The 11,783-nt window shown below is 48.5% G+C and overlaps 1 protein-coding gene across 2 annotated transcripts; it reads right to left on the bottom strand.

The window, feature by feature from the left end:
• Positions 1–2,958: 2,958 nt before the first annotated feature.
• On the bottom strand, positions 2,959–10,654 carry Osr2 (odd-skipped related transciption factor 2). Of its 2 annotated transcripts, none has more exons than XM_017594862.3 (4): positions 9,735–10,654; positions 5,282–6,048; positions 4,242–4,341; positions 2,959–3,532 (listed from the first exon to the last, which is right to left on the bottom strand). In XM_017594862.3, exons 2-4 carry the CDS (start codon positions 5,935–5,937, stop codon positions 3,350–3,352), a joined length of 939 nt encoding a protein of 312 aa, XP_017450351.1. In that variant the 5' UTR covers positions 5,938–6,048; positions 9,735–10,654; the 3' UTR covers positions 2,959–3,349. The 2 variants fall into 2 exon arrangements, with proteins under 2 accessions (XP_017450351.1, NP_001012118.1); NM_001012118.1 differs by having other exon boundaries at positions 2,960–3,450; positions 9,735–10,085.
• Positions 10,655–11,783: the final 1,129 nt, after the last annotated feature.

The following is an 11,783-nucleotide window of genomic DNA, read 5'->3' as shown; positions in this document are numbered from 1 at the left end:
CTGAAATCTAAAATACGAACTGGAGAAATCCCCAGTGTTGTTTTGTTTTGTTTTTTTTTAACAATTTTATCAGTGAGGTAGTTTGACCTATTTATAATTTTAGACTCTGAGTTTGCTGACCTTTAAAATACGTAGTTTCAGAGTTATATTTTGTGACATTTTTCTCTTATAGCAAAATAATAACAATAATGATAATAATAATAATAATGACTACAGTCATAAAGTGCTTATGCTACAACACCTGCATTTCAGGCTAAGTGTGGGCAGAAACACCTAAAACAGAAGTCCACACAGGCAATGGGTTACAATGTAATTAGTGCGCCGAGGAGAAGATGCTACAGTCTCAGCTCAGTCCTCATTTGTAACTGCTTGTCATTGATTTTTTTGTCTACACTGAGGTTATTACTGGTGATCTTTCCTCCTTTGAGGCTTTAGCCCAGGCAATTGATTCATGAGTTGACTATGGTAGAGGGTGTAAGGAAACACAGACTAATCTAAAACACAAATAATGACTCTTCCCTGAACTAAAAAAAATAAATAAATAAAATAAAAAATCCAGCGCTCTATTTCCCAAGACACAAGATGTGCCTTGTACTCACAGCGTCTTATGAGAGTGTCTCACACAAGACATATCTCCTGCAGACTTAAGCATAGAGGAGAAAAACAACTCTGAGTTTGGAGAGGAAGCAGGTATTCAGAATTTCACCTGGAATCACGAAGAATGTTTTGAGTCAATGGCCACTGGATTTAAGAGCTATTAAATTAAGCTCTATCACATAGATTTTTAAACTAGTTAGGTAGTAGGATTCCTAAAATGTGCTCCTAGATTCATCAAGACAAAAAAAAAATTACAGATAATGAAACCCAGTGCAAAGGGCAGTGTGGTGGCTTGTGCCTGTTTCCCCAGCACACAGGAGGGAGAACTAGAAGGATCAAAGCCAGGCTGTTGTTGGCCAGCTTGAGCTGCAGGGAAGACCTTGTCTCTAAATAAAACAATAGCAAAAATGAAACCAAAAAAGCAGTGGCAACTGCCATAAGAGTTGGCAGCTGAAAAGCACGCAGCAAACATTTGCTAAATTAAGGAATAAGGAAATAAAGTGTATGCAAACTGACCTTGACTTCTGAAACGGTGTGGATGGGAAGAGGAACTGCCTTCTTGGCTTTCTCTTCTGGGCTTCCGGATTCACTTATTAGTCTTACTTTATTAACTAGAATAATTGGACACAAACAGTAACCTATATCAATCTACATATCTGCGGTGGGCACCTCCGGGATATGCTTGCCGCTTGGTTCTGGGCAAGGGTCATTCTTTTCTAATTCAGCTGATGTCTGTACAGTGGAACTGTGACACTTGTAGTATGTAAGGGTGGGTGGGGCTGTGAGTCTGACTACATGGAAAAAGCCTGAAAGATGGGGGGGGGGGTTCTCTAGGGACAGTCAATGTTAACCCTGCCCTAAAGTACTCATATCTTCCATGTCAAGGCAGGCAGAATCTTGAGAGAGCAGGGGTAGGAAAGGTCACAGAGTTAATTCTGTACAAACAGAAGAAAACAAACAGCACACACACACACACACACACACACACACACACACACAGAGGGGGTGGGGTGAGGGGGGGACAGAGACAGAGACAGAGAAAAGACACTTTATTCCTGACCCTTTCTAGTGAAGTCTTTCTCAGGATGCATTTGTGTTATGTTAGACAAATAGGCAGGTGAGGGAACATTTTGCTGTAGAGAACTGAACCCCTGTGAGAAACAAGGATGACTTTCATCCAGCTCCCTTAAGGGGTGAATCTGAAATGCTTTGAAACCTTCTGGAAAGTGATATCCAACAAGCGCTAGTGAGAAATTTCATATCTTATCTTCAAACCTTCATCTATTATTCTAGACATCTTAATGCATCAAACAAAGATAGGGCATGTTGCTTGCTATTCCCCGAAGGTTAAACAAGCCATCCTTGCACAAACAATATACCTTTTAAAAGAAATCTGAGAATGTCTAATTCAGCCTGTTACTCAGTATTAAACTATGTATGAGCGCCTACTGGGCCACTGGGCCACAGGTTCCACAGATGTTCTCTAAATTGGGTCATTTCCCTGCCGGTGGCAGCATACTGTTGCTTACCTCCATAGCAGAGTCTCCCACCAAACCCTACTGATTCAGGACTGTCACTGTCCCTGTATCCTGTGCTCCAGACCAAACACTGCCTGCTTTGCATGAAAGCATGTATCCACTGCAAGCTCTTTACCCAGAGCAGCCTACACTTGACATTTTCCCAAGACTCAGCCGGTGACCTCACTCCTTTTGCTTTGTGGAGAAATCCTAACCTTCTGACAGAAGTGATCTCCACCCTTGGAGAGAAATATTGTGTGCAAACACAACTAAGCAGTCTCTCCATCCTCCTCTTCACCATCCTCAGTTCTTCCTGTTCTGAGGGACAGTTTTATGCTCATTCCCTGAAGTCAGGATAAAGTCTGTGTTTATAGTGAGGAATCACAGTGTTCAAAGTCTAATATAGGAAAGGTTGCCCACCATAAACTTCAACAACAGGTCAAGGACTTCTTCCAGAACATGAAGCTCCCTTCTCTCCCCTAGTTGTGTTTCTTGGCATCAGGGCCTTTCAAGGGTGTAACAGTGTGCTATCAACAATGGTTTCTATAGTATACTTACCTGGAGGAGTAAACTTAATAAACTCAAGAGACTAGAATAAACAAGAGGGATAAGACCCCAAGTCTGTTCAACTTTATGTATTTGAAAAAAAGAAAAGAGCACGATCCCATTCCAAAATGCACTGTACAAAAAAAGGAGGGGGGGTGTTTACATTTTTATTTAGAGAACTGGAAGTCCTGTTTTTAAAACCTAGGGATAAAGAACATCCTTTCCATTGAATCTTCAGGGGCTGTCCACTCCTCCAGAACCCAAGCGGATTGGCTAGCAAGATGAATCTCAAGAAGCACTGAATCAAGAGAAGTTTTATTTTGAAAATACAGTCTTTAAAGATAAATTTGGTTTCTGTTTTCCATGTCTAGGTGCATCCAACACGATACAAAAATAGATAGAACGACAGGACGAAGACCCACGACATTATGTACAGAGCTCTAAAATGAGCTGTGAATATCTACGAGGATCTATCTAGCGCATGCTGGTTTGGAAGGGGGTAGTGTGTAGCTTTCTAGAGAGTTCACAGTCCTCCGAAGAGCAGTTAACTCCCTGGAGCTGCAGGTGCGGCTGCAGGCTGGGGAAGAGCTGGGGTCAACGAGGGTGGGGGTGGGCCCCTGGGGTGGAAGGCGTGGAGAGGTGTCTGGGGGGAGGGAGCCGGGACCGCACAGGACAGATCCTGGGCTTCGCTAGAAGTTCTGCCGCGGGGTGTGAGTCAGGCTGTGCCGCCGCAGATCACAGTTTCGCCTGAACACTTTGCCGCACTGCTCGCAGCTGTAGGGCTTGATGTCTGTATGGGTGAGAAGGTGAGTTTTCAGATTACTTCTCTGATTAAAGGTTCTTCCACATGTGGGACATTTGTGTGGAGATTCCTGTTCAGATGTGAAGCAAGGCAAAGGATTAATCCTTCACACCACCACGGCACCCTCCTCAACAGTTTCTGTCTTATCCGTATCAAGCCTTAAAATAACAAGCGCGCGACAACAAAAGAGGGGACCTGCAGGGACAGATCTGGGCTCCTAATCCGCCAATCCTGAATCACACGTGCAAGCACCCGCAGAGACCCGATTGCACTGATAAGACCACCTCGGTGGGCCCACGTATTTCATCGCTGAGTCAAGGGCAGGAAGGGGGTGGGGGTGGGGGGCTAATCCTCTCATAAGGAACCGCATTCTCCCGGGAAATGAAGCTCCTGTTTGATGGAAAATTAAACTATTCCTCTATGTCCTGAAAGCTATGAGGCCCCTGGGAAAGCTAGCATATGGGATTTCACCATGGCTCCACTGTCAAAATTACCTTTATTTCTTTCCCAACACGGAAGTTTTAAACGCAGACCAGATGGGATGAAAATATATATATAATACTAACATTGGGATTTATTATTAATAGGCTGGGCTGTTCGTTAAGAAAAATTCTTTATGTTACATACTATTAATTTTGTATTTAAAAGTGTTGCTTTCCGCCACCCCTTAAAGCTAATCTAAAAGGAGCCACCACAGAGACACCCCTGCCTTGGACACTGTGTAAAGCCATAATGGTAAAAACGAAGCACCCGCTTTTAAAAGAAGAAAATAAACTTACCTGCATGTGTAAAGTTTTGTGAACTGCTAGGGTTCTAGACTGACAAAATCCTTTCCCGCACTCCTGACATTTGAAGGGCTTTTCTTTGGAATGGATATACCTGAAAATCAACACAAGGTTTCATTGAAATGATCATCCTAGTGCTTTAGGATTTTCTTTCCACAATTTCTCCAACGAAATTTTGAGAAGGCAAAGAAAGCGGAATTTCTATTATTTATGTTGTTTTTAGATTTTTCTGTGTAATTCTGTTTATGGTTAACTTCAGCTAACAAGACTGATCGAAAACTCCTCGGGCAGTCTGCCTTTCTGTTTGACCGCCCTCTCTGGCAAGTTTATGGAGCTCCAAACGCAGCACAGAAAGCCCTTCTAGTCCATCCGGGTTTTCTCTGGGACTTAAAATGACCAAATCGAGGCGGAAGGCAAGGCTGGGGGCTGGGGGGGGGGGGGATTTTTGCGAATCGCTTCACTGCGTCAAGGATGGAGTCCCACTTCAGAAGTCTGAAACCTCCACACCGTGGCAATTATTTTAATCCGATGTCCTTTACTACTTCTAGGGTGTGAAGGTAGGTGGGAAATGTTTCTAATACACTAACTCAAGACAACTCCCCACCCCCACCCCCAGCTCCAGGGCTGTGTTGGGGCGGGAGTAGAAGCCAGTAAATCCGGGAGAGTCTCTGGAAATGGCGCTACAGCAGCCCAAACCTGCACCCTTCACCCACCCATCCAGACGGAAGGAATCCGGGATCCCGCAGCCTTTTCACTCCTCACTCAGTACCAAGGCCGACTTACAGGAAACACAATTACTGACTCCTAGGCCAGATTTTTCCTGCTCAAGGACAGAGGAGGGCCCTTTCTCCTCCCAAAAAATGCGGCGATCCGCGGCAGGCTGCGGTGGGGGTTGGGGGGAGATAGGCTGGGGGTCACTGAGGCCAGCTTTGGGAGGAGTTTGGAAGAGCATTCTATAATAGAGGGGATTTTATTGACACTAGGAATATCCGATAGAACATTTCGTGGGCAGATGCACTTTCCCATAGTCTCACCTGTGATCCCGTAGGTGATCTTGCCTCCGAAAAGCCTTGTGGCAGATGTCACAGGTGTACGGCCTCTCGTCCGTGTGGGTCCTCTCGTGAATGAGCAAATTGTATGATTTGGTAAAATGTCTGCCGCAAAACTTGCAGATAAACTCCTTTTTCGTTTTGGAGGGCAATCTCCCTCGGGAGGGCTTTCTGTCCGGAGTCAGTTTACTGAGGCCCGAGATGGGGCTTCCCAGCCCTGGGCTCAGCTTGCTCAGGTCTCCCATTTTAGGCGGATCTTCTTGCGTGGCGGCCACCGCCAAGTTGGCAAAGTCAAAACGGGGCCGGTCCTTGTGTAGGGCTGGAAGGACGTGGGCAATGGCCCCCTGCTTGGGGTGGAACAGGTGAGTGGCAAAGGGCAGTGCGGGGAAGGGGAAGCGAGCGTCCACGAGGCCCTGCGCAGCTGCCATTTCCGTGATGGTAGAGCGGGTGATCTCGTGCACATTGGGGTACCCCAGCGTCCAGTGGTTCATGTGCATGGTCTGCACAGCACTGAGGCCGTACAGGCCCTGAAGGTGGTCCACTGCGGCAGGGAAGGTGTTCACTGCCTGCAGGAAGGAGTAGTTGGTGAGCTGCAACGATGGGTGCAGTGGGATGGGAGCTGGCAGGGCCTTGCTCCCCATCTTCCTGAAGGCTCCGGAGGGGTGCAGGGAGCCGCCCCTTTCTTCCAGGTCTCAGAGGCCGGCGGGTGTGAGGGGGAAAAGCCCCCAAAACAACAGCACGCTGAGGAAGCCCTAAAAATGTCCGGGGGAGAGAGGGAGACACCATGATTAATTATCCAGCCTCTTCGGTCCTTGGGGCGATCTCGCCTGTGACAACTCTTAAGCTCCCTTCTCCTTAGTCTCCAAGACCACGAGATCAGCCCCGCGAGTCTGCACCGAGATTCCCAGAGTTTGGGCAGGAAGAGGCCCTCGGGCGAGCGGGTGCTAGGAAGATCGGGTTCCAGGACCGTGGGCTCCGTGCCCGGGGAAAGAAAAGAGGACAGAGGGCTCTGGTGCTGCACCAGTCTGGACCCCTGACACCAGTATCCACTTGGGAAGGGAAATCGTGAGGGCTGAGAGGTCAAGGCCCACAGGCCGCAGAGCCGGCTGCTGTCGCTCAGACTTGCCAGCTCCCTGGGGCACGGTAGGTCGTGGTTCCGATCTGGGACCCGAAGGCCTGGTTCGATCCACACTTGTGGCTTCTCCCCAAGCTGAGTCCCATTCAGGTCGCCTTTCCCGCGCTTACCCGGAGCACTACGTCCTCTCGGGGGCCCTAGCAGGGCTCTGCTTCTCTTCTCGCTGACCTCGCTGGTTTTCTTTTCCCTTCCTCTGCCTTACTCCCATTTATCAGAGGCGACGGGCCCACAGGGTGGAAAAGCAGCACGTGGGGGCTGGGTTCAGCTTGGACTCACCCCTTCTTCTCAGGGGCTGCCTCTCCTCCCACTTCCTACCAAAATCCCTTCCAGGTGGTTCAGACTCCAGCCTGGTTCCTCGGGATGAGGATGCGGAGCACATCTGAGTCTGGAACCTTCTCTTCCCAAACAGAGCGCTAGGCTCTCGGAAAAGGGGGCCTGCTGCTTCCTAATCTGGCACCCCCAGGAGGCCCTAGGAGCAGCGGAAAGGAGTGAGCATTCTGGAGGAAGCCAAGGAAAGGAACTACAGGGGGGCCCTTGCATTCTGCGAGGCCTAGACTACGTGCAGCCTGCTGCTGGCAACCAGGTTCCCTGGAGCCCCTCACCTGCGTCCACAGTGGGCCCACAGTCTCCCGCAGCCAACCCCGCTTTATAAGCAAGTTCTGGCAGCACCGCCTAGGGTGGCCTCCCAGGTGCGGAGTTTAGAGAACATCGCCAGGCAAGGAAGAAAGCCGGCCAAAGGCACTGCTAACACAGGGACACCTGAGGTTTTGAACTAGGCAGGAGGGTGCTAGGGCCCGTCCGGCTCGCCCTGCTCACCTAATCATTTTGCACCGAATTTTCTACGCCATAGCATTTATGAAGTGGTGTTTGGGACTCTCTCTGCCAGCAGGCTTAGGTGGTTGCGCTAGGACACAGCGCAAGGCTTAAACTATAGCTGCTTCCGTGGGCCCCCACCTTCCTCCGCTGTTTTGAACAGTTTGGAGACAAGAGATTTATTAATGAACTGCTTCTGCCTGGTGGTATGTGGTATGGGAGTTAAGGCTGGGAGTTAATGAGAAGTGTGTAACAGTCGGAGGGTCTCAGTTAGAGCATTCAACCGAAACTGTAAACTCCCATTAGTAATAACTTTCCCACCACACAAATCACTATTCACTGTTGTCCAGCCGCAATGCTAAACCCCTCTCCTATGAAGTGTGTGTGTGTGTGTGTGTGTGTGTGTGTGTGTGTGTGTGTGTAGGGAGGAAGATTCTACTAACATCAGTGATTGTTTTCTCTTCAACTAATCTTTCTTTCGGTCTCCATAGGTAATGAGGAGAGTCAAACCATTTTCCCCCCTAGTGTCGAAAAGCAGTCTCTCTCCTGCAAGGAGAGGAAGTCGAAATTATTATTTGGGTTTATTCCCAGACTAGATTTTTTAGAAATAAATTCAGGAGCCAATGCATGATTCTCAGCACAGGCGGGAGGTGGCAGGATGACCATGTTCGTTGGCAGAATGACTATCAAAATTGATGATTCTGACTTCAAATGCTCCAAGTGAGCTTTGCCATAAAGGTCACAATCCTAATTCTGTCTGCAGAGACCTGAGCGCCACTCTCCTTCTTCCAATAATGTATACTGCAGAAAGGAGACTTTTGCAAGTTTCCGTTGGTCCCAATTTGCCCCTTGATAGAAAGTTTGCTTTATTTGCAAGAAAGAGTCATCTGGCAAAGGAAGGGCAAGCCAGTGTGCCCTCTGGAATCTCTTCACAAATATAACGCCCCCAAACACCTACCAAACATAAATCACCAGGGAGTTCAGATTCCCATGCTCCTGTTTAGTCGCCAGCAATGTATGTCAAACCATCGCTTAAGTCACCTCACTGATCTAAGGCACTTTCGTTTTTGTTGGGGCTGTGTGCATGACTCCATCAGACACTAACTGCCGGTCCTCGCTGTCGTGTCCCCACCAGCCTGTCTCAGAGCACGGGTTACTTTGAACTTTGCGAGGAGAGAAAGTTAAACCATGAAAAGTCATCAAGGGTTCAAATGGAGATGAAGCTACATTTCTTTCATCGCTTTCCAGTGGAATTCCCAGGCATGTTAGACGTTTTGTAAAATCTAGTTTTACTGTCTGTCAGCAAAGGAGAGTTGTACATATTAATTTCAGTTTAGTAAAACTTTAAAAGCACTGGAGAACACACGGTTCCTGATAATTTGATAAAGAATCTCCAATCGTTGGTAACAGCGACGTCACATTGAATTATCTAAAAAAATATGTAATAATAATACCGTTTGGGGCCATTTGTTAGACTCTGTGCATTGACTTCTGAGTGAAATGACAGATGTGGTATGCTCACTGAATTTTAGTTCAAACACAACACAATTGTATATAAGCCAGAGAACTATAGTGGAAAGGGATCTGAAATCATGGTGGGGGAAGAGAACTTGGTCAAGTTGGGGGTGGGGGCACGAAGTTCCAATCCCTTCCCAATGCCTCTGCCTTCCCAAAGAGTTAATTAAATTAAGATGCCTTCCGCAGAATCTGGGTTTGTCTCCGCTCCCTCCCTCCCCGTGTCATTTTCTTGTTCTGTTCAAGACTGGAGTTTGTGGAGCAGAGAAAGTTGCTGTCTGCACTAGTTTCGCTTCGGGGGCAGCCAGTGCTCTTTTGTTCTCTGCTCACAGGTGGGGAGACCGATCCAGCGTCGCCTCCTCCACAAACACCTTGTCCTGCCTCCTTCCTACAACCGCGACTCCATTCCGAGCTATTTCTTGACAACCCAAGCGTCTCAGCTCCTGAGGAGCTTGCCTGCTGGCCTCTAGGCGAAGACCGGAGCGGAGGAAAAGCAAGAGGCCAGCACACGGTTGGAAAAAATAATCACCTACGACTGGACTATTCCCCTGTGAAATGCGCCTTCGGAGTCGCTGACTTGACTGCACCGGGTGCCCGGGCCCTTCCGAACTGCCTGCCGGAGCTGCAGTAGGAAGCGTGGATCCCCGCTCTCTAGAGCAGGGGAGCAATATCTCGGGGTGATGGGATCTGGCCACAAAGTACGACGATCCGCCTTTATAAATCTTGCCGAGTGCGTAAATCTACCAAAACCAAACTAAGGGGCAGCACACAAAAGTACGATTGAGTGTATTAGCAGGGAGTCGCGTGGAGGGACCCGAGGAAGCCAGAGCACGAGGCCCGGGACTTGTGTCCACAGGGCTGCCTTTCATTCTCTGAACTTGTAGCGCTCCAGACTGAGAACCCGGGCGCCCCTAGAGCACCCGCATCCCTCCCTTCCTTCAGAAGGCTACAACCTGGCCCGGAAAGAACACTCACCGCCAGAACCGATGTCTGCCTGGGCAGCGCGGTTCAGACTAGGTCCGGGCAGCAGGACGCACAGCTTGGAAAGGTCATGAGGTCCAAACTGGGTGAACTTCTTTTTCGGCGCGCTGTCCCGGGAACCGAGGACATGATCTGGGGGAGCGAAAGCGACAGCGGTACTTGGTCTTCGGCAGTCTGTGGAAGCGGGATGAGTAAAAATCAAGCGTGCTCTGGATGAGTGCTCAGCGCTCGCCCAGATCCCGCTGCGTGGGCCAGTTTCTCTCTGCGGACTGCGGGTAAAGTCGGAGCCCGCAGCCCTGCAGGGCCATCACCCTCCGGCAGCGAGCGCGCTGAGCTCCGTCCCAGCCCGCGTCCCGCCCCAGGCTGCCCCCCGCCCGGAGTCCAAGGCTTTAGTAGCGGCCCCGCCTCCCCTCGCAGCGGGCGCCCTGCAGAGGAGCGGGGCCGCAGCACCCAGGCTCCGCCTCCACGCCGGGCGCCCGCTAATGGTCCACTCTGTTTACTTGTGTTTGGATAGCAACTGAGTCTTAAAGGCGCAGGTTTGCTTGAGGTTTCTCAGTTAACCCAGACCCAGAGCCCAAGGTGACTCAATTCAAACCTCACACAAAGACAACGCCCATCCCCTCTTTTTGGATGACACTTTCCTTATACTGTTAGAAGCTCAACTACTGGGTCTTCCGAGTCCGCGGAGAAGTCCAAAGGGCATTTTTGTACTTTTTACTTGGTTAGCTGCCGGCGTCACTTACGGGTCTTAACACGTTTAATATAACCACCTGCTTCAAAGGGTCAAAGCTATCACTTTGAGATTTTGTTTTCCAGCATATATCGCCCTTCCTCCGATGTAAAACAGTTCTGCCAATACTTTTGGTCAATTAAGGCTGTATGTGTAGTCCGTTTTCCTCCCCTGTTTTCAAAACAAAGTTTGTTTATGAAGGTGACAATTGACTAATTTCATAATTAGTGCAGAGACATCTGGAATGTTACAGAAGAAATTTCTTCCAATATCTAAGCTTTAATCAGCTAATGTACACTTCATAAGCAGTTAACCAACTTGGGCAAAGGAGTGGGCATCTGCAACCCATTGGCAAACAATAACGTGCCCATCTGGAATGGGTGAAGAATAATCATTTTTAAATTTTAGGAAAAGACTATTCCAGTGCCTCGAAACGTGCATTATCTTCGTTCTCAGCAAAAATTGAGTTCATTGTTCAACCGCCAGGAAAACTGATTGAATTTGACGGGTACTGTTAGGTTTCCTAGTTCTCCTAAAGGTTTAGTTTTGTGAGCGTGTAAACGAGAGGGCATTCCAACCCCTCTGGAAAAGAGTGGCAGGGAACAAGACCCACTTCAAGCAGCTTCTTCTTTTTCTCGGTCGTGATGCGCCCCGAACAGAACTAAGCAAAAGGTCCTTGGTCCCAAACCACCTGAGGACACTGGAGCCAGTGCTTGCAGAAGCATAGATCTTTTAAATAAACTACAGTTCAAACGCGTTCCGTCAAAAGATACTTGTTGGTCGTCCCCTCACAGGACAATTACAATAACTGTGTGAGGAAGTGGATAGGTGTAAGCAGAAAACCATGAGCCATCGAAGACTAAGCAGGAAGGCAGGCAGACACCATGGAAATGATCCCATTAAGGTAAAAGCCTTTTTATTTTATTTTTGTCAAGGAGAATATAAATTTTCGTTTCTTTGGTAAAACATAATTCAGGAATGGCAGGTCATCTTCACCAGTTGTAGGGTCGCAAGGATTACAAAGTGAGCTTGGGACAGAGACTCGAGTGTGCAATATCCTGTAGCGCTTAAGCTCTTCAGAGTAAATTTGAGGAACAACCTGGATTTCGGAGAATGCCTAGGAAGGGGGTTTTTAAAAACCCTTTCTCGAGTCAGTTCTATGAGGGTGCTTTCATTTTAGCGCTTGGTCCTGAGCCTCAGCTCCCAGGATGCCTGCGGTTCCCTCTCTCCAACCACCTCATTCCTTCCACAGCCTTTCTCAATTTAGAGAACTGGAGGGAACTTTCTCTTCACTTAGAGGTCCCCCCTACACC

Source organism: Rattus norvegicus, chromosome 7, assembly GCF_036323735.1.
Source record: "Rattus norvegicus strain BN/NHsdMcwi chromosome 7, GRCr8, whole genome shotgun sequence".
In the NCBI taxonomy this organism is placed as follows: domain Eukaryota; kingdom Metazoa; phylum Chordata; class Mammalia; order Rodentia; family Muridae; genus Rattus; species Rattus norvegicus.
Note: the sequence above shows the minus strand (reverse complement) of the source record. Positions and strands in the feature narration are given on the sequence as shown.